The 23800-nt window shown below is 34.8% G+C and overlaps 1 protein-coding gene and 1 pseudogene across 7 annotated transcripts in view; one reads left to right on the plus strand and one right to left on the minus strand.

The window, feature by feature from the left end:
- PALS2 (protein associated with LIN7 2, MAGUK p55 family member) overlaps nucleotides 1-23800 on the minus strand; it is a 93385-nt gene that overhangs the window by 31057 nt on the left and 38528 nt on the right. For 4 of the 7 annotated variants that reach the window (XM_053926634.2, XM_053926637.2, XM_053926636.2 and 1 more), the window contains exons 2-3: nucleotides 15006-15124; nucleotides 2938-3090 (exon numbers count right to left, since the gene is read on the minus strand). In XM_053926634.2, the coding sequence (XP_053782609.1) occupies nucleotides 2938-3090; nucleotides 15006-15122 (270 nt within the window). In that variant the 5' untranslated portion in view covers nucleotides 15123-15124. Of the gene's footprint in view, nucleotides 1-2937; nucleotides 3091-15005; nucleotides 15128-23800 lie in introns of all 7 variants that reach the window. The other 3 variants (XM_053926635.2, XM_053926639.2, XM_045197364.3) reach the window with 1 other exon arrangement.
- On the plus strand, nucleotides 18905-19709 carry LOC112306876 (protein C1orf43 homolog; annotated as a pseudogene).

Here is a 23800-nt window from a genome sequence, read left to right on the forward strand (position 1 = left end):
TTTTTGTATATTTTTATTTTTCATTTATACTGTAAATGTGTATACTCAAAATAAAGCTAAGTTTAAAATTTTTTTGAGTGGATGGAATCTGAGATCAAAAACAATAATTCAAAATACAAAGAAGGGATCAAATGTCAACAGATTCAGAACAGAGATAATCAGCATATGGATTTAATTGACAATTTCTGGTTATTTCATGAAAATGTGTGTAAGAGACTAAAGTAAAATTTCAAAAAAAAAGTCACACATTTACATATAAGGATTAGCCTGATAAATGCTAGAAGTCACTAGAATCTCTAATCTAGTCTTTTGTTTTCATCTTGTACTCTCTTCTTAGGAAGTATTATTCACTCCTAGGACCTACAGCACAACATATATATCGATAATTCCCAATTTTATACCTTTGTCCCAGACCTTCATGAGCTTCAAATTCATGTATTAAAAATCTGCCTAAAACTGAAAAAATTACGACAATTTGAAAATCAAAATGTTAAGGATTGTAGAGCATTAAAACGTATTGAACTAATGAAAAATCCGTGTGTCCACAGTGCTATTTAAAAAACAAAGGATTGAAAAAAACACATTGGTTACTATTTAAGATGGCTACTTTAAACAATTCTTTATTTTGAATATTGGTAAAGGGAAGAATCAAACATTTCCTTGACTTTTCAGTGGGAAATGCATTATATAGCAAACTAAACAGCCCATTTGATGAGGAAAAGCTCTATGTCACATAATAACACCAGCTAATAAATGTAGAATGACAGAATTTTTTAAAAATGTCATTTTGGATTATTAATGTGTTCATCAGAAGGCCAATGGATGAAAGGAAACAGCATTTGCATAATGCTAGAATAACACACTAGATTACTTCTAGTGGAAAAGCTTTCAAAGGAAGGATTAGACTGCCATTGCCCTTAATCAAGGGACCAATCTCAGCATCAATAGTGGTAGGCCAATCAAGTATTATACAGCTTCTGACATCTTCTGAGATCCATGTTGTATCACATCACTGAAGATGAATTCTAGTTCCAAACAATTAACTTGAATCATCACCCTTTTAGACAGAACTTCTGTTTATAGGAAACAGAAGGAAGAAATAACTAAACAAGACAGTAGGGAAACAACCAGATATATCCAGAAAGTGGGACATTCTACAGGACAATGACCCGGTCTCTTCAAAAGGTCAACATGATAATCAGGGGAGAGGAGATGGTCCACCCAGATGCTACACATGGACCGAGGTTGCAAACCTGCATGTACAAACTAGCTGTAAAGAATATCTTGGCACCAAATAGAGATATTTGAATATAGTATGTGCACTATATGAGATGAGGTCTACTGAAATGGAGAAGTGGAAATCAATGACCGAAAAAAAAAGGGTAAATTATAAAATGATGTCGAGCAGTGAAAAATATAGATGTACATTTATGCATAAAAAAGGAGGAATATGCACTAAGATAGTACAGTGGTAATTTGAGTAGTAAGAATGCAATTTGTTAATTTTTGTATATTTGCTGTTTTCTAATTTTATGTATTTATTAAACTTTATATAAATTTATATTTATTAAATTTTATGTATTTACCTAAACATATACATAGCATGCCTGAAAGAACTACCCGGATGCTTCTGAGGTACCACAAACTTAATGCGGCCAGTTATCTTAACATCAGCATGTCCAAAACAGTTTCTCCTAGAGTGTTCCAAACCTCGGGGTGCCGTCAGTTGTCAGAAACCCTATCCTTAATCAACTTCCCACATCTCTCTTCTGCAACTGTCACATGTACCCAGTTTCCAAGTCTTGTTAATTTTACTGTTTAAAACTTGAAATCCTCATTTTTATACTGCCATCACAATTTCTTGCCTTAGTACTTAACAATCTAGCTCCATAATCTGACCTCTCGCTGTTTAATAACTCCTCTCATCCCTGCCCAAGTTTTTCCATTGTCCTCAGGATAAAGTCCAAATAACTTAGTGTGTCTTAAAAGGTCTCAATCAACTGCACAAAGGGTATCTCTGATATGTTTCCTTTTTTTTTGTACTTTATACACTGGTTTATGTAGGAAACCATTTCACGATAAATCTTCAAATTTCACAGTAACATTGAGAGTCACAGAAAGTCTTTGAGAAAAAGCAAGGGGGTGTTGCTTCCTAAGATTTGCAGTGGAAAGCAGGTGACACTTTATTTCTCTATCACACCAGTATTTATTGAATAATCTGTTTTTTTCTCCACTAAAATGTACTATCTCTGTCATAAACCAGGTTGCCATATTTCTGGGGTTGCTATTCTCATCGATTAATCTACTTTTCTAATGCTGAACCAATACTATACTGTCTTCATTACAGATTTGTAAGAAATCTCCTCACCCTCTTTCTCTTCTCGAACTGGTTCTTCTTTGTTAAAATGATTAACTCTTCATTGACACAGACCAGTGCTTAAGTTGCACTTATTTTTTGTACCTGCCAAAAGTTATGTTATGTAAGTTTCTATCCTTACACAGCTCTCTGTTGTTCCAAGGCCATCAAATGCACCCCAGTCTTAGAAACAATACTGAAAATGTGTAGGACTGGCCACAAGGTAGTCTGAGAGAGAGTGGTAGTGAGAAAGAAAAATCCAGTATCATGGAGAAAAATGTCTCCAGCAAGTGGTCTGATGGTGAATCGGTTTTTGTTTTTTTTTTTTAATTACACAAAGGCAAATCTACTCTGATGTATTTCTGTGACACACATCACACATTTATGTAATGTCTATTAGTTACATGTCTGTTTATTCTCAGAATATCAGAATACTAAAATACCTATGTTGAAATTTACATATTACAAAATATGGCCCTAAATAGTATTTAAAAACCTCATCTTAAACTGGAACTTAACTACTAAAGGAGAATATTTGGGAACACAGTGGACTTGGAGAGAAGAAAGAGGGGAAAGTTTACCTGGAAGTGAGGCTCTTTGAGTATACCAACCAGTTCTGCTGCGTTCTCATCCACATTGACTAGAGGAGTTATATCTTCAAGAATTTCATTGACTAATTCCAAGTTATTGTCACTAACAGCTTCTAGTTTTGAATCTTCTAACCTCTCATGAGCCTAAAAAGACAAGAGTAAAGTAATAATACATATTGTTTTATTTGTCTCCAAACTGTGATTTTCTTTTTTTTTGGTAAGGTTTTAAAAGATACGACTTGAAGGTTTGATTCATTGAAATAAAATTTAATAATTCAATCAGAAGTAATATATAGTTTTGGGGGTTTTTTTTAGTAAATGTTCTCATGCATTATAATAAATCTTGGCCTCTATTCCTAAAATAAGTCATGGAAACTCATTTTTATAACTAAACCATGAAAAATCTAAATAGGCCAAATGATAATAAAAAAACATATCTCCTCCCCAAAAGAATGTCCTAAAGACTTTCTAGACAAGGCCCAAACTCTAGATGATACTGTTCATGCTTTATTAAAATAAATGAGTAAGTATAATAAAAATAAAGAACAGACACAATCATTGTATAGATTACCACTTAAAAATAATAAAAGTCATTTTGGGAAATGCAGAATTCTTAAGCTACCATCTTCCAATTTTTGAAAATCAGCAAAAAAAATACATTCAGGGGAGTCAGTTCTTAAACTGGGCCTTGAAGGACTGTATGGTTTCATGTCTACATATCTTAAGCTATTTTTTTTTAATCTCCTAAACTTTTTCACATAAATTGGACTGTGAATCACACCGTCACAGAAAGTCAGTAGTTCTAATTATCCTTTAATAGTAGGACTAGAGTTGTTTTTTTAATTTATTTATTGATTTTATAGGGAGAGGGTAAGCGAGAGATTGAGATTGAGAAAGAGAGAGAGAGAGAGAGAGAGAGAGAGAGAAACACTGATTTGTTATTCCACTTATCTATGCATTCATTGGTTGATTTTTGTACATGCCCTGACCAGGGATCAAACCCACAGCTATCAACCCAATGTGCCCCTTGGCATATTGGGATGACAGTAACCAACTGAGCTGGGCCAAGGGCCAAAGCAGAGTTTTTAAACATTTTTTTTTAAGTTGAAATGCATTTATTTATATAAGGTGGCCCTCACAAAAGCTCCCCAAAGATATTTCTTAGGATTACTGGATTTTTTAAATCCTCTATGGGAATTTTATTATTTTTTTAATTAGTTTATTGTTGTTCAATTACAGTTGTCTGCATTTTCCCTTCACCATTCCCCTTCACCCCAGCCAAACCCAGCTCCCTCCCTTGCTTCCACCCTCCCCTTTGGTTTTGTCCACGTGTCCTTTATAGTAGATCCTGAAAACCCTTCTCCCCACTGTTCCCTCCCCCCTCCCCTCTGGCTATTGTTAGACTGTTCTTAATTTCAGTGTCTCTGGTCATATTTTGTTTGCTTTTTTCTTTTGTCCATTATGTTCCAGTTAAAGGTGAGATCATATGGTATTTGTCCCTCACCACCTGGCTTATTTCACTTAGCATAATGCTCTCCAGTTCCATCCATGCTGTCACAAAGGGTACAAACTCCTTCTTTCTCTCTGGTGCATAGAATTCCATTGTGTAAATATACTATAGTTTCTTGATCCACTCATTTACTGCTGGGCGCTTAGGTTGCTTCCAGCACTTGGCTATTGTGATTGTGCTGCTATGAACATTGGGGTGCATAGGTTCTTTTGGATTGGTGTTTCAGGGCTCTTAGGGTATAATCCCAGCAGTGGAGTTGCTGGGTCTACAAAGCAGAATTTTAAATTCAAACTGAGAATGAACATTAGGTAGTCTTCATCTTTTAGTGTTCTTTGTTTTTTAATAAATGGTTGCTGTCTGATTTTGAAGACACACAAAGAAAGCATTATTATTAAGATTTAGTTTATAAATGAAAGCATGTAAGGTGTCAAGTCTTACACACATTTTAAGATTCATTTCTGAAAGTGCTTAAGAAATATCCAAATTTCAAGTGGGAACAGAATCAACTAAACTTTATTTGATACTTATAATACTTTAGATGTTATTTCTATCATATAGAGAGAATTCTTCAGAGTCCAAGTACACATTTTAATTTTTAAAATGCAATTTTTTAAATTTAAATGTATTTGGGGGTTATTTACAAAGTAAAACAAGTTTTTTAAAAAGTGGAGGCTATATATTAAGTAACATTTTTTTAAAACATCTCAGAATAAGAAATTTTAAGTCATGTAAACTGATAAAGGAATTATACCTGCTTTTAAACAAAGAAAAATGTCAAAAGACCAAATGTAATTTAAAGAGGAGAAAGTTTTTATCAGATTTACATAAGAAAAAAGACTAAAAATGCCACAAAGAATGAGAATAGGTAAATGTGAAATTTTCTGAAAGCTTGATAATACAGGATAATGAAGACATGCAGTACATATCATGAAATGAATATCAACTTTGGAAAAATACTAAAATAATTAACATAATGAGTTCTTTCAAAACAAGCTAGAATTACTGCTTTAATACAGATACTTGCTTTAATAAATTTCTAATTTAGCAGCATTAATCTTGCAATACTCTAACACTCTTAAGATAGTTTAAGAAAGCTTAAAACAAAAAGAAAAAGTTAACATTTGTTGAGAGCTTTTTTATATGTATGTATCAGGAACCATACAAGTACTCTCAGTACAATGTAAATGCAAGTATGTGAGTGTATGGGTGTGTTTTTCGCAAAGATAGGTATGCTATTATCACCCTTATCTTATAGACATGGACACTGATACAAAATGAGACAAAGTGTTTTGTTTAGGTTCACAATACTGGTAACAGACAGAGTCTAGTAATCTTTTATTAAGGCTTGAGCTCTCCCCTGCTTGAGCCCAGCAGGGGTGTCCAACCCACCAGCCACATGCGACCCAGGATGGCTATGAATGTGGCCCAACACTAAACTGTAAGTTTACTTAAAACATTATGAGATTTTGTTTTTGTTTTTGTTGGTGTTTGTATATTTAATGTGTGACCCAAGACAACTCTTCTTCCAGTGTGGCCCAGAGATGCCAAAAGGTTGGACATCTTAAAGCTTATTTGACTCTACCACTCTACAGACAGACACATAGTTAATCATTCAATCTAATATATGATGCATTATTTTCACTTATTTAAATGTGTAAGAGATGCTCTCACTGACTGCCAATTGAGTTGTTGCTTCTTAACATAGCTCTTCCAGTCCAGAGACGTTAATACTGTTCCACCACATCAATTCCCATACTTATTTTACACTCCTATGGTCCAGAATACCATCCTCCCCTTCAACCTTCACTCCTCTGCTCTGAGTAAGAGATATAAAGACTGTCTCTTTCTCTGGGAAACATATAATAAATAAATGGCTTTCTTTAAGGTACTATGCCAATATTCTATGTTCCATGATCAGCATATAGTAACAATACTTTAGATATTGGTAGACTTTGATTCAATCAAAGACTCTGAGATAAAAAGTAACAGAAATGATCACTGACTTGAAAACTCTAATATAGCACCTTCCTTTCTATGTTCATCTACTTTATTGCTCCCAAATTGGGTGGGGACAGATGGGAATGTGGAAAAACTAATGGCAAGAGATAAAGAGGAAGTCAAGTAGGAGGCAGAATCATGTAATAAAAACAAACGTGCCTAAAGATATTTTCACATCAACTGCACAGACCAGTTCTATGGTAGAAAAGAAGTTGACAATGTAATACAGAAATTCTCAGAGGAAGATAAAGTATTTTAGTAAAACCGCAGCTGTAATTGTATTAACATGGAAAATCAATTTCTGAAATATAGTTGGGTTCAATCGAGATTGATTTTACTTTTATCGAGAAAGCAAATGCAGGTTCATATGTTTAAATATATAGTTTTGTAAGCTCTAAGATTTTGTGAAAGAAGTTTAAAGTCAGAATTTATTTAGTAGCTTTCGAGAGGCAAGTACCACCTGGAATTTAATCAAACCAAGAACAAAGGAAACACTAACCAGAGGGACAGATGAATCACATGCATTTGAATAAATGGGTCTTGTTTCCTTTAAAAAGAAACACTAGAGAAAGCGAGCATAACTCCATAAAAGCATATTTCACCTGCCACAAGTGGTTTGGAAGAACATGCTATGACTGACTTTGCAGAACACTTGGAGCTAACACAAATATGGCCTAGCCTTTTAGGTATGGCCAGTTCTGAGAATGTTATTCACCACTATACCTTTGAAAAATAAACTACAGAGAAGAAAAAGTGCTTTCAGAACTTCTGAGTATTTCACCCAAGTTCAGTCTAACCATGCCTGCAAAGAAATTTTTAAAAATTAACAACTTAAAAAAAATTTTAACAAAAGTCGTGGGCTATATCAGAAATGACAAATACTATTCTCTATTAATGATAATACACTATTACTATGTGTAGTAATCTTGCCTTTCTCCCTTACAAGCAAGGACCCAAATATCATAAATTTTGTTTCTATATTCCTAGAACATGGCTAAGTATGTAGCAGTTGCTCACATATTTTTAATCAAGCTAAGTAAATGAAAAATAAGTCTGACTGTAGTCAAGAGTCATTCTCTTATTTTAGAGACTTAGAACAAGAAAGATGAAGATAAGTTCACAGTCAAAAATGAACAAGAATTTGAGCACAGGGTAGAAATGAGACAGAGAAAATGGGAAACTCAATTTTCATCTCTCTTCTTCATACATTATATGAAAAAGGATGAGATCTGATTTGAAAAAAAAATGGATGAAGTAAGTATAAGTAAATTAGAATTGAATTCTCTAAAGAGTAAAGAATTTGTCAGAAATCATCCAATGAAGCAGAAGGAGTTCAAATTCTTAGATTTGATAAATTATAACTCAAGGTACTCAGGAAGCTTCTAAATGGCACTGCTGAGCCACTTTTAGAGATATCTATACAATTAGGAGGACCAAACAGATGTCAAAAAACTAGAAATGTAAACCTATTGCATTTTTTTAAAGGAGAAAGATTCTTTTTTTCAAAGCTTGTCTTTAATAGTATTCAGAGGAAATATAAAAGAATCTTTGAGAAGGAAAGAGCTTTCTAACTATGATTCAAAATCTGGAAGCTGTAAACCACAGGTGGTAAACACAAGGCCCCCACGGCCTGAATCCAGCCCTCCACCTTGTTTTATCCAGCCTGGCACCTTGTTTCTACCCAGTGGCAATGCCAAGCTCCTTGCCCCTAGTTGAGGAGCATTTATACAGTCCTAAAGTTACACTCAGCCCTTTGAAGGCAACCGTGAGGCTGATGTGGCCCCTGGTAAAAATGAGTTTGACACCCCTGCTATAAACAAAAAAGCCCCAGTAACATTAACTACACGAACATTTAAAATTTCATCTTGTCAAAAATCCCCATAGTCAAAATACAAATAACTAGGGTCAAAATACTTACAAATTACATTACAGACAAAATATAATTTCGCTATATATAAAGGACTTCAAACCAATAAGGAAAATATCAACATATTATAAGAGAAATGGACAAAGAATATGAACAAAAAGTTTTCAGAAAGCAAAATTCAAATACCTCTTAAGTTTGTGAAAAGATACACAACCTCATTCATAATAAAAGAAGTACAAATTAAGAATATAATAAAATACTCTTTCTTCCTTATCAGGCAGGAGTAAAAATTCTAATTACATACCATTATTGGTGAGAATATGGTAGAAGATAAGCACTCACATTTTTCTGATAGGAACACTCTAGTGAGCAATTTGACTGTATCTGTCAAAATTATGTGATTCTTTTAAAATTTATCCTAGAGACACATACATGCACAAAATAACATGTAGCAAGACTATACATTAGAGCATGGTTTGTAAGAGAAAAACAGTCTAAATATCTACCAGAATATGAACTACAATTTTTTGGTACATCAAACAATGGAGAATGATGCCACTTTTACAAAGAATGAGGGTGCTCTATAGGTGCTGATATGTAATCACATGTAAAAAAAAAATCAACACTTAGATTTTAGTAAAAACCACAGCTACCATTGTATTTAATAGTAAATACATTATAGTTAATAGATGCTTTCCCCTCTTACCATTCTATTCAACATTTGTATTGGGGTTCTAATCAGGACAACCAGTCAAAGGTATGTTGACTAAGGAAAAAAAGGTAAAAAAACCCTATCTTTATTCATAGATTTTTATTTAGAAAATAAATAAAATCCACTAAATCCACTAAAAAGCTATCAGAACCAATAACCAAGTTCAGCAAGGTTGCAGGATATAAGACCAATGTACAAATATCAACTGTACTTCTATAAACTAACAATGAACAACCTCGAGGTAAAAATAATAATTCTACTCATAATGGCATTGAAACTAAAATGAGTAAATTTAATAAATGAAGTGTAAAACTTATGCTCTGAAAACTATAAAATACTGTTGAAAGAAACTAAATGGAAAATCATTTCATGTTCATGGATCTGAAGTTATCAACACTGTTAAGATGGCAATATTATTCAGAATGATCTACAGACTAAAATGCCCACTGGAATCCCTGCAGAGTTCTTTATAGAAACTGACAAGCTGATTACAAAATTCATATGGAACTGCAAGGGACCCAGAATAGACAAAACAATCCTGAAAAAAAAAACCCAAAGTAGAATAACTAACACTTCCTGATTTCAAAACTGAACACAAAGCTACAATAATCAAAACAGTGTGGTAGTGGCTTGAAACCGGGTATATAGATCAATGGAATAGAGAGCCCAGAAATAAATTTTTGCATACAAGAGGACACCCCAAAAACCTTGAAATTTATTTATAACAAATTGTGTATTTATTGTTACATATTTAAACTTCGGTCACCTTCAAAGTACTCTCTGTTTGATGCAATACACCTATGGAGAAGTTTTTTCAATTGCTCAAAAGTTTTTCAACTCATTGATTTTAATATCCTTTAGTGTTTATGTCATTTTTTGTTTCACTTCTCCAACATCAGCAAAATGTTTTCCTTTGAGAATTTTTTCATCCAGGGAAACAAAAAAATGTTGCTCAGGGCAAGAGCAGATGAATAGGGAGGGTAGGACAGGGGTGTCATGCTGTTTTTGGTAAAAAAAAAAAAAAACAACTGCTGAACACTCAGCATAGTGTGGGCATGTGGACTCACTTGTAAGTCACCCATCATGAAATGGGCGAATGTACTGAAAGAGTCTTAAAAAAAAAATCACTGAAGCCGAATGTGCCTCCCACAACGATGCCAGCTGGTGCTCTGTTACAGATGGGCTCCCGGAACACTCACCTAGCACAGGAAACCTGTACTACAAGGGGCCCACCCTCCAGAAGATAATCCCATTTTTTTTGGCTGGGGGTCCCATCTTGTATATGGTCAAATAATTTTTGACAAGGATGCCACAACCATTCAAAGGGGAAAGGATAGTTTTTAAGAAAATGGCGCTCAAAAACGGGATAATCAATGCAAAACAATGAAATAGGACCCTTACCTAACATTATGTAAAACAATTAACTCAAAATGGATCAAAGACCTGAACTATAAAACTCTTACAAGAAAACATAAAAACTTCACAGCACTGGATTTCTCAGATTTCTTGGATATGACACTAAATGCACAGGCAACAAAAGAAAAAATCCTGTTAACTGGACTTCATGAAAATTTAAAAATTTGTGCACCAAAAGAAAATGCCAAGAGTAAAAAGGCAACCAACTAATGGGAGAATGATTGCAAATCATGTATTTGATAAGGGAGTAATATCCAGAACACATAGGAAACTCCTAATATTCAACAACAACAACAAAATAACAATTCAAAATGCACAAAGGACTTCAACAGACATTTTTCTTAAGATAAACAAATGGCCAATAAGCACATGAAAAGAAACCTGTGATCCAGAAGACATGTCAATAGAAACCTCCCATACTAAAAATCAAAGAGAAAAAAAGAACGAAACATGGAACCAAATATCTAAGAAACGAGGGACAATTAAAAAAGATGTAACACACACATAATGGAAATACCAGAAGGAGAAGATAAAGGAAAAAGAAGAAATATATGTGGTCTATTTGTTGTAATTAACAAGCTAATATTGACACAGTATCATTAACTAAAGTCTGTATAGTTCACATCAGGGTCCACTCTTTGTGTTGTACAGTTGCATGGGTTTTCACAAATGCTAGTATCATCTACCCACCTTTACAGTATCATACAGAATAGTTTCACTGCCCTAAAAATGCCCTGTGTTCCACCTGTTCATCCCTCCTTTGCACTCTGCCAAACCCCAACAACTACTTTTTTTGTACCATCTCTATAGTTTTGCTTTTTCTAGAATGTCAAATAGTTGCAATCATACAGTATGTAGCCTTTTCAGACTGGCTTCTTTCACTTAGCAATATGCATTTAAGGGTTCCTCCATGTCTTTTCATTGCTTGATAGCTCATTTATTTTTTATCTCTGAATAACATTCTGTTGTCTGATGTACCACACAGTATTTATCCAAGCATCTTACTGAAAAATACCTTGGTTACTTCTGAGTTTTGACCATCAACTCGCCTGGGTAAATAAATATCAAGGAGCACAACTGCTGGACTGTATGGTAGTAACACTAGGTTTAGCTTTGTAAGAAACTGCCAGACTGTCTTCCAAACTAGTTATATCATTTTGCATTGCCACCAGCAACAAATGAACAGCTCTCTGTAGGGTATTTTTTGCAAACATTTTCTCCCAGTCAGTAGCTTGCCTTTTCATTTTCTTAATGGTGTCATTTGAAAAGGAAAAGTTTTTAATTTTGATAAAATCTCATTAATCAAATTTTTCATTAAGTTCCATACTTTTTATATCTTACCTAAAAACTTTCTCCTGAACCCAGGATTACAGAGTTTTTTCTTATGTGCTCTTTTAGTTATATAGTCTTAGCTCTTAGTTTTCAGATCTAAGATCTATTTTGAGCTAAGATTTGTAACCAAGGTGAAGAAAAAGTTGACGTTCATTTTTTTGTATATAAATATTCAATTGTTCCAGCAACTTTCACTGAAAATATTATATTATCATTTCGTCACTGGACTACCATGACACCACTAACAAAAACCAGTTGACTGTCTGTGTAGGTCTCTTTCTGGACTCTACTCCATGCCGCTGACCTATATGTTGAAACGACAGTCTTCATTACTGTCGGGTGATACTAATCCTTGAAATCAGGTTGTGGAGGACAGCGTTTTGCCGTTCTTCAAAATTGTGTTGGCTAGTCTGTTATTTAAATTTTTCAATATCATCTTGTCGACCTGAAATTCTGACTGGGATACACTGAATAGATAGCTGTTTGCTGAGAAGTAACATGTTAAGAACATTAAGCCTTTGATCCTTCATTTATGTCTGCCTGTCCGTGCAGGCACAGCTTGTTTCACTGCACTCTGCTTCATGGGTGACAATGCACCTGGCCACCCCAGAGCTCTGCTGAAGACGGACAAGGATACTAATGCCGTTTCTGCGCCTGCTAACACAACGGCCATTCTGCAGCCCATGGGTCAAGGAGTAACTCCGGCTTTCGAGTCTTACTATCTAGGAAATACATTTGTAAGACTATAGCTGCCATAGATAGTGATTCCTCCATTGGTTCTGGGCAAAGCACACTGAAAACCTTCTGGAAAGGATTCATTATTCGAGATGCCATTAAGAACATTTGTGTCATGGGAGAAAGCAGAAATACCAACATTAACAGGAGATTAGAAAAAGTCGATTTCAACCATCATGGATGACTTCCCGGGGTTAAAGGCTTCAGTGGAGGAAGTAACTGCAGATGTGGTGGAAAACGGCAAGAGAACTAAAATTAGAAGCACAGCCCAAATATGTGACTGAACTGCTCCAATTTAACAATAAAACTTTATCAGATCGAGTTGCTACTTATGGATGAGCAAAGAAAAGCGGTTTTTGAGATGAAATACACTCCTGGTAAAGGACTTAGAATATGACGTAAACTTAGCTGATGAAACAGTGGCAGGGTTTGAGGACTGACTTCAATTTTGAAAGAAGTTCTACTGTGAGTAACGACTTCACAGCCCTGCTCTCCCACTCTTTAACTTTCCCCAAATGGCTCTTGCTTTAAAGACCCAGTGCCACATGCCCTTTCTGACCTTCCTTTCACATAGCCATTTGTCATTCCCAGAGTGTTGATTTCATCCTCTCCTGTGATCATTTTTAGCCACTTGTTTTTTTCCTAAGACTTATGAAAGATCATAACTTTTACAAAGCTTTCCATTGGTAAGAGCAAATTAATGATGCAGATTATTTTATTCACAGACTTAATCCATTTTAAGATCATGTGATATAAGTAGAAACTTATCCACTTGCTGATTGCCCAACTGGAATTTTTTATTTTAGTCATTTTTGATTGCAGTGTTTTTGAAGTTTAATAGATGACGCTTTACTTTAATAATAATATATAGGACATGATTTACTTTCAGATTCAAGATTTAGCCACGAATATCAACCACTTCACCGTGTTGTGAAAAAAGTAATAGCTTCAGGGTCTGCTGAAATACATAGGGTGGGCCCTTTAAGCCTGTATTACATGGCTCACCCTGAGCTCTTATTGGTACTTTAAAAATAGTTTTTCCTCTTCCCTTGATGTCATACTGTTAGTTGGCAGTTTTTCTTGTCAGTGTCTCTCTTCAAACCCATCCCACGTTCATTTAATGCATAGCTTTTGACTTGTAGACTTAGAAACTAGACAATGTTATATAAGGCAGGGTTTGGGAAGACTGACTTCAATTTGGAAAGAACTTCTACCACGAGTTAAATGCTACCAAAGAGCACTGCATGCTACAGAGAAATCATGGAAGGAAGGAAGAGTAGACTGACTAGCAAAATCCACTGTTGTGTTATTTTGACTGCCAAGGCTATCCCACCCTGCAGCAACCACTACCCAGATCAGCAGGCAGCTATCAACAGAGAGGCAAGACCCTATACCAGCAAAATGATTTTAATAATTTTAAAAATTATTTAAAAATAATTTTTAGCAATAAGGTATTTTTAAAATTAAGGTATGTACATTTTTTAAGACATAATGCTCTTGCACACTTAGCGGATTACAGTATAGTGTAAACATATCTTTTATATGTTCTGGGAAACCAAAAATGTTGTGACTTGCTTTATTGTGGTGGTGTTGAACCAAACCCATAATTATCTCCAAGGTAAGCCTGTGAAATAAGCCAGTCAGAGAAAGACCAATACCATATGATTTCACTCATATGTGGAATCTAATGAACAAGCTGAACTAACAAGGAAAATAGAGACAGACTCACAGATGTGAGAAAGCTGACAGCTCTGGGTGAGGGGAGGTTAGAGGGTAGAGGGATTGAGCAAAAAGGAAAAAGGACTCGTGGGCATGGACAATAGTGTGGTGATTGCAGGGGGTACGGGGTATAAGGGGACTAAATGGTAATGGAAAAAATAATAAAGTAAAATAAAAATTAAATAGAATAAAAAATAAAATACTAAAAAATAAAATAAAATAAAAATAACCAAAAAATCAATCAATGAATCAGTACCCTTGCTGTTGCTGAAAATAGAGATAGGACCATGATCTTTTTCACAGGTCTCATTATAACATAACTATTCAGTTAGGGTTTCCCTAAAACTTTAAATGTGTTAGGCTAAAACTATGGATCATTTCACCCTATGTTTAAAGTCAGCAAGAAAAGGCATAAAGTGGTCCAATTTTGATGGATACAAAGATTTCATTATGTGGTTAGTACCATTTGCTAACTAAGTCTAAGTTATAAAACAGCAATATCTGAAAAGACCTCTGCAAAAACAATTTAAAAAATACTTTGGCCCTGGCTCAGTGGATTGAGTGCAGGCCTGTGAACCAAAGGGTCAAGGGTTCCATTCCCAGTCTAGGGCACATGCCTGGGTTGCAGGCTAAGTCCCCAGTAGGCAGCGCATGAGAGGCAACCACACATTGATGTTTCTCTCCCTCTCCTTCTCCCTCCCTTCCCCTCTCTAAACATAAGTAAAATCTTTAAAAAATAATTTAATAATCTTATGAATAAACCCGTATACCTTAGCAAGTGATTTTACAATAGGATTCTCCATAATCCCCTTGAGGAAAATTAGGTCTATTTCTTCTGCTCCTGTAGATGGGGGCAGCTCCGTAAGGTTATCCAACACTTGCTGCATTGCTGCTGAGATAAAAGCAGTATGTTAACAAAAAAACCCTTTCATGAGCACACACCAAATATAAAGATGTAAATATTATAGAATTGTACACTTGAAACATGTAGTGTTATTAACCAATGTCACCAATAAATTTTTTAAAGCCTTAAATTTCAAGCCATTATTAAATACGATTATAACATAATTCAAATTAAAGGCATTAAAAATGAATTCTTTTGAAAAAAATCACATTTTTAAAAACCTGAATTGTTAAATAGTGTAAGTTTCAAACTGACTTCCCATGAATTAGTAGCAGGACAGGTTTTTATATGCAATTTGGGCTTTATCAGACTACCTTATACATACTTATAATCTTATACTTACTTTATATCTTCAAATTGAAAAACATTACTTAAGAAGAAATATGAAACTTTAATAGAGGCATAAAGAAGTATAGAGATTGAAATAGTAATCCAGAAACTTCCCATAAGTCCAGAACCAGATGGCTTCACTGGTGAATTCTATCAAACATTACAGAATTAAAACCAATACTTCACAAATTTTTCCAAAAATAAGGAGAGGAGGAAACACTTCCCAACTATTCTATGAGAATCTGATACCAAATCCAGGCAAAAATATCACAAGAAAATTACAGCCAATACCCTTTGTAAATGAAGATGCAAAAATACGTAATAAAAGACTAACAAACTGGATCCAGCAACATATGAAAATGATTGTACACAATGACTAGTAAAATTTATCCCAGTAATGCAAGGGTGTTCACCAATATATGGAAATCAATCAATGTAATACACAGTACTAATAGGACAAAAAATGATATCTAAATAGACACAGAAAAAACATTGGACAAAATCCAATATCCTTTGATTATAAAAACATCAACAAATACAAGGGAAATGTCTTCAACTTGATAAAGGAGATCTATAAAAATTTACATAGCTTACATCGTACTTAATGGTAAAAAACTGAAGGCTTTCCCATAAAATCAGGAACAAAGCAAGGAAGTCTACTCTTGCCGCTTCTACTCAACATTCTACTGGAGTTTCTAGCTGGGGAGTTAGGAAAGAAAAAGAAATAAAAGGCATCAAGATTGGAAAGGAATAAGTAAAACTATCTTTTTTGTGTGTGTAGATGACATGTATATAGAAAATCCTAAAGAATATACAAATAAATTTATTAGAACTTAAAAATTTATAAATGAGATCAGCAAGGTTACAGAATACATGATCAAAATACAGAAATCAATTGTGTTTCTATACACTAACAATGAACAACCTGAAAATGAAATTTAGAAACCCATTCCTTTTACAACAGTGTTACACATAAAACAATTAGAAATTAGGAATAATGTAACAAAAGAAGTGCAAGATTTTGTACACTGGAACTGTAAAACATCACTGAAAGGATTAAAGAAGACAAATAATATAAAGATATCCCATTTCATGTTAAGATGGCAATATACACAAAAGTGAGCCACAGATTTAATGCGACCCCCACCACAGTCTCAGCTGCCTCCTCTTTTTTGTTGTTGTTGAAGCAGAAATTGATAAACTAATCTTAAAATTCATATGAGAAATGCAGAGGACACAGAACACCCAAATAATTTTCAAAAAGAGCAAGGCTGTAAGATCCAGACTTCATTTCAAATCTGACTGAAGAGCTACATAAACAAGACTGGCATAAAGACAGACATATAACTCACTGAGAGTCCAGAAATAAAGCCATAAATTTATAGTCAACTGATTTTCAACTAGGGTGAAAAGACAACTCAATGGAGGAAAGCACAGTATTTTCAGCACATGGTACTTGGACAAATGCATATGCATATGCAAATGAATATGCAAGAGAGTGAAGCTAGAACCCTCCTCATTCCCTATCAGTCTTGATTTTATTCAGATTATTTTTATTAGTTTTATCTCCTCTTCATATTTCTCTAGAATAAGTCTACTAATATTATAGCTGTTTTTAATATTTTCTATTTTTATTAAAATAAAACATAAACACTGTTTAAAGTCAGGTTGTATTACAAGTGGCTTGTACTGAAATGTAGCAGTTCTCTGTTCCATACTGTCTGCCCCCACAACTCACCCCACCTCTCCAGAAGCAACTACTTTGGATTTAAGTTTCTTTCAATCACATCTGTATTTCTGAATATATGCTAATGTTGCTACTTTTTAATTTATCCACTCAAGTATTATTTATTGATTTTCTGTTAGAATACTAGAGGGTTAAGCTTTTATCTTCCTCTATCTCTTTGTTGGCAATTTTCTTTTCGATATAATCAACAGTAGGTGCTTTCCATATGGGACTCCTACAAGTTTTTTTTCCAGGTGTTCCAACAAACTTTTCAAAGTTCTAGCAGTAATTTTTCCAAATGCTGAAACAATTTTCTAATACTCTATCAGACCTATTTCCTGGCTTCTACCCTTAAACTCCCTCCCAAAGTGTTCTTTCCCTGTACTTTTAAGTCTTGCAAAAAAGGCTCCTACTCAGAATATGTAAATGAGTGACAATTTTGGAAGTAAATAGGTGAACAGAAGAAAAACCTTGCCCTTAAAAAAAAGAGAAGGAAAACCAGTATTGGCTAAGCTGAAGAAAGTAGACACTAGGAAACAGAACCTACTTCATAATTTTGCTTGAGGCCCAATTTGTACCTTTAAGGGGGAAGAAAACTATAGAATCAACAATTTTTAGGCCTATTTTTACCCTCTGACTATAAATGTAGTTTAAGCTTTACTTTTCATACTTTTTTCTTTCCTTTGACATTCTGTATTTGCCATTATTTTTATTTTTAAATTTTATCATGGCAAATTTCAGACACACATAATTGAACACAAAATAATGCAATGAACCCAGTAACTATCAGCTCCAACAATTAGCAACACATGGAAATCTTGTTCCATACTCCTATGCACTTTCGATTCTACATAACTTTAAAGCAAACCCTAGATATCATATTTCAGTGTATACATCTAAAAGATCAAGACTCTTTTTAAACAAAATGCTGTTAGCACAAAATATGTAACCAAAATACTGTTAGCACATCCAACAAAACATAGTAATTCCTCAATATCATCAAATATCTAGCTGGTGTTCAAATTTCCAGTTGTATTAAAGGTTTTTTAAAAATGTATCTTCTATATTGGTTCTTGAGGTACTTACATTTTTATATTTGCACTGAATTAAGTGGGAAGAAAAGTGGCAGAGATTGTGAAATACACCCTTGGTTATTCTGAACATCTTCATAAGTTGTTTCACTTTTGATTATATGAAATTTAGCTAAAAACTGGTAAGCCTGTCAATATCCCATGCCCTAGAAAGGGAATCTTGAATATCATAAAGTTGCCAAACATTCTGAAACTAATTTGTACATTTAATAGAGTTCTAATCAAAATACAATAGACTCCCCAACAGCCATGCTTTCAGACCAGGCCTGGCTTGACCATCCCCCATCAGGAAATGGCCAGGGAGCTCCAGGGAACCTGGGCTCATGACACAGGGCAATGGCAGAAACCAGCGATTTCCAACTGGTGTGCTGCAAGACTTTTTAAAACATTCAATACCTGACTATTAGTCATGGGCACTGACCTCTTTTCTCTCGGACGGTCAAATAAAAGAATGACAACAGCCACTACAACAATAGCTATCTGGTGTGAATGAATCAAAATTATACCTGTTTTTTATCAGATTGGCAAAAAATATATCTGTGTGTGCTGAAGAATTTTCATAATTAGTTTATGTGTGCCATGAAATGAAAAGGGCTGAAACATCCCTAGAGAAAGCCCATGAAGTTTTGCACGGGGTGGGGAGGCCATGTGCCTGGCAGTAACTGGCTGTCCTGGGTGACTATGTTGTTGATGAAGGTTGACCAGGTGTTTGTACTACTATTTATTTTTGTAAAGGAGCAAATAATGTGCTTTTCAACAAAATCTTAAACACTTCGAGTCCCTGTAGGGCACTTGCCCCCAAAGACTTGAAAGAGGAGACTGACACTGGACTATTTAGGCTTCAGTCTATCAAGTATGAACCCTAGCTCCTTGTGGAGGACGAGGCAAGACTGCTACATCTGGAAACCCAAGGGCAATCAGAGTAAAACTTCCTGTAGGGGATAAAACCTTTGGATGCCATCCATGCCAGGATCCCATCTCAAGGTGAAGGCTGCCATCCCTATTCCTTAATGAGCAAGAATTTCTGCTCCTACCTGCTAGATCTTTGAAATACCAGTACCCTTTGCAAAGGTCTGCACAAGGCCCTGACTGACATCCTGGTGGATGGCTCCCTATGGGAAACAGGTCTGTGGACAGAGTACCTGCACTATCTGGAGGCACTGACTCAGCTGGCCACAGTGATCAAAGCACAAGGCAGAAGTTCTCGGCAACAAAACCAGTCAGCAGCCAAAGCCCTAACCCAGTCTCCTGAAGTCTCCCCAACAACCACCAGGTGACATACCTCCCCTCCAGTCCAAAGAGTAAACTGGCCAAGCTCTGTCTTGCTGAAGCCAGAGCCAGTCAGACTGCAGTGTGCTTGCCAGGCAGCCCCCAGGTCATCCAGCTCAGCAGGTCCAGACTGGACCAGCCAAAGCCCCACTGAGCCCAAAGCTCTCAGAGGGTCAGTCCCCAGCCCTTTCTTATATGGAGTTTCAGAACATCTGCTATGTCTTTATTTTCCCCTGGTAGCACTTCTTTCTGAAGTTACAGTCAGATGTTATTCTCAATGTTCCTGTCAATGCTTCTTTAAAAATCCTCACTTGGTTTTGATCATAGTTCACCTTCCCTGCTACAGGCTATTTAACCCCAAAGGTGAAAGCTGGGGTAAAGGTATTTGGTGTCTTTTCTATCTTCCCTTTGTCCATGGTTGAATGGGAACAATTGGGGCATCTCAGAGTTGATTGGTGGGAAAAACAGAATTGCTGGTGAGGTTAGGTGAGGTTGTGGGCTCCAGTTAAACCAGGATGTCAAAACATTAACACAACTTCCCTGCTACACAAAGATCTGCCCCAACACTTTCATTCTATACTCTGTCGTGAATAAAATAATGTTCTGACACTTGGCATAGTCCCATCTCCCCTTTTTTACTGGGACGAGATGGGAGAGTATGAGGAATGGTTTCCCCTAACAAGCCAATTCACTGGTCTGACTTTATAAATTAGTTATCTAATAACACAAACTATTTTTAAACAATACAATTGTTCTTTTTAACTAAATGATCCTAAACACATATGAAAAATAACTAAGAAAATATATAAGAAATGAGAGACATAACCTTATAAAATATTAAAACATAAACTAAATCTATAATAATTACTCAGACATGAATAACCACAAGGCAACTCTAGAGTATGTAAAAGCTTAATATATGAAATAGGAAGTTCTCTGTAGTGGGAACCTTGCAAAGTTGGGTGGGAGCCAGAGAAACAGGGAAGTGTCCCAATTTACTCAGAGATTCCAGGAAAAAAGGAAAGTCCCAAAACTCAGAAGGTAAGGTTTTCTTTTTTTTTTTTTTTTTTTTTTTTTTTTGCAAGTTCCACTTCTCCTCTATAATCACTAGAGGACAGACCCTTTAATCAGACGCTAGATTCAATGACATATAAATGGGATTCTTATTGAGCTAGAGAAATTTTAATATATTTAATCTAGACCCTTCAATTACAAATATGAACAAATCAAGAATCACAAAACACTTAAGAAAACTAGCAGCATGAATGCAACTCATCAAATTCAACAAACTGAAGCATTAACCGCCAAAAACCCCCACAATGACTTCAGGGTGGGTCGAGGGGAGAAAAGAAAGAGCAAAAGAGATAAAGAAAAAAGATTAAATTATAATGTGTAGAAATAACAAACTGAAGAATTCTCCCACAGGAGAAGAGCAATAAGAAAAAAGTTTGAGAAAAATACTATGGATCATGAAAGACCAAAATTTACAAGGCAATGAGAAATTCAGAAATAGAAAAAAATTAATAAAAGGGAAAGCAGAAATCAACTCAGAAATAAAGAACCATAGATTTGGTCAATAAACCAGCTCTTTCAAAAAAACAATAAAAACAGACAAATATTTGGCCAGTCTGATTCAGAAAAGAAGACACAAAAAACACCAGGAATGCAATGAGAAACTAACTGTGGGCATAAAGATTAAAAAGAAAACACAATGAACAACTTTATTTTAAAATCTAGTCAAGTAGAGATTTTTGCAGAAAATGTCAATTATTGTAGTAAAAAGAGATTAAAAAAATGGAAATAGTTCCTAAGAGAAGAAATTGCAAAAGATTTTCAAAGATATCTTTTTATAAAGATGTTAGCCCTGAACAGATTTAAGAATAAATTTTAAGAAACCTTCAAGAAAGAGATAATTCATGTTTTTAAAATAAAACAGAAAAGATTGAAAACTTTCCAACGTCTATGAGGATTTCAAGCCTGGCCAGGTGGCTCAGTTGTTGGAGCTGTGATGGCCAACTGTCTTCAAAAGGCTGTAGCTTCCATTCCTGGTCAGGGCACACACCTAGGTTTCGGATTACATCCCTGGTCGAGGTGCTTACCAGAGTCAACCAATTGATGTTTCTCACATCGATGTTTCTTTCTCTTTTTCTCTCATCAGTAAACACATCTTCCAGTGAGGATTTAAAAAAAAAAAACCCAAAGGAAATTATAAACTAAACCCACTGATGAGCATATATGCAAATATCTTAAACATATTGGCAAAATGAACATAACAATGTCTTTAAAATTAATAATTAGGAGCAGCTACAGTTTATCCTAGTAGTATAAAGATGGTTCAACATTAAAAAATAAATACTGGATTGGTCAAAAAGTTCATTCGGATTTTTCCGTAAGATGGCTCTAGTTGTGCTTAATTGTCTTTAACTTCACTTGAAACAATTTTGTTAAACTGTGACAGCTGTCGTATCAGCAGCATTTTAAAAAAACATCAAAGTTGGAGAATTTTTGTGTGGCCATTTTAATATTGAAGATGGAAGAAAATAAACATTTTCAGCATATTATGTTTTATTATTTCAAGAAAGGTAAAAACACAACTGAAATGCAAAAAAAGATTTGTTCAGTCTATGAAGAAGGTGCTATGAATAATCAAACATGTCAAAAGTGGTTTGTGATGTTTTGTGCTGGAGTTTTCCCACTGGACAATGTCCCACGGTCGGGGAGACCAGTTGAAGTAGATAGCAATCAAATCAAGACATTTGACAACAATCAATGACATACCACAGAGGAGAGAGCCAATATACTCAAAATATCCAAATCAAGCCCTGAAAATCATTTGCACCAGCTTGGTTATGTTAATCATTTTGATGTTTGGGTTCCACATGAGTTAAGCGAAAATACCTTCCTGACCACATTTCCACATGCGATTCTCTACTTAAACATAACAAAAACACTCTGTTTTTAAAACAAATTGTGATGGGCAATGACAAGTGGATAGTTTACAATAAGGTGGAATGGAAGAGATTGTGGGGCAAGTGAAATGAACCACTACCAACCACACCACAGGCAGGCCTTCATCCAAAGAAATGGTGTTGTGTATAACGTGGGATTGGAAGGGAGTGTTCTATTACGAGCTCCTTCCAGAAAACCAACTGGTTAATTCCAACAACTATGGCTCCCAATTAGACCAAATGAAAGCAGCACTCAACCAAAAGCATCTGGAATTAGTCAACAGAAAACGTATAATCTTCCATCAGGATAACGCAAAATTGTATGTTTCTTTGATGACCAGGCAAACACTGTTACAGTTTGGCTGGGAAGTTCTGATTCATCCACTGTATTCACCAGACATCGCACCTTTGGATTTCCATTTATTTGGTCCTTACAAAATTAATCAAAATTATGAATTAATGGAAACAATTTCAATTCCCTGGAAGACTGCAAAAGGCACCGGGAACAGTTCTTTGCTCAAAAAGATAAAACATTTTGGGAAGATGGAATTTCGAAATTGCCTGAAAGATGGCAGAAGATAGCAGAAAAAAACCAGTCAATATGTTGTTCAATAAAGTTATTGGTGAAAATGAAAAATGCATGTTTTATTTACCTAAAAACTGAATTAACTTTTTGGCAGTATAAGAAAAAAACCCACAATCATCTGAATGCTTCTAATACATCAAATAAAATTTAAACTCAGTCTTAAGGGAAAATCTTACATTAGTAAGAATAGAAGAAAACCAGTTATTTTATACCAGTGGCTACATAAAGCATCACACTTAATGGACAAATGGCAGAATTTTTATCATAAAGCCATGGACAAGAGAAAAATGTCCACTAAGACCATTACTTTTCACACCTGCATATGTAGTAAGCAATGTAGTTGTTTTAAGCAATGTAGTTAAGACGTGACATATTTTTTAAAAACAGATGATAATGATCTTCTTAGAAAAGTTTCAAGGAATCAGTTCAGAAATGATTAAAGTCAGTTATAAAAGTTTGGCTAAGACTACACATAAGAGCAATATAGAAAAATCAAAAGTTTTCCTAAATAATAGTAATAATCAATTCAAAAACATCACTGGGGATTGGAAAAAAGAGAGATCCTATTCACAACAGCAACAAAATCTAGAAATAAAAAAATAAGGCTGACTTAAAAATGTTCAGAGAGGAGGAAAATTATAAAATATACTAAAGAACATTTAAAATAAATGAAGAGACCATGTGGTGGGGTAAGAAGGTTCAATACTATAA

Source organism: Desmodus rotundus, chromosome 6, assembly GCF_022682495.2.
Source record: "Desmodus rotundus isolate HL8 chromosome 6, HLdesRot8A.1, whole genome shotgun sequence".
Classification (NCBI taxonomy): domain Eukaryota; kingdom Metazoa; phylum Chordata; class Mammalia; order Chiroptera; family Phyllostomidae; genus Desmodus; species Desmodus rotundus.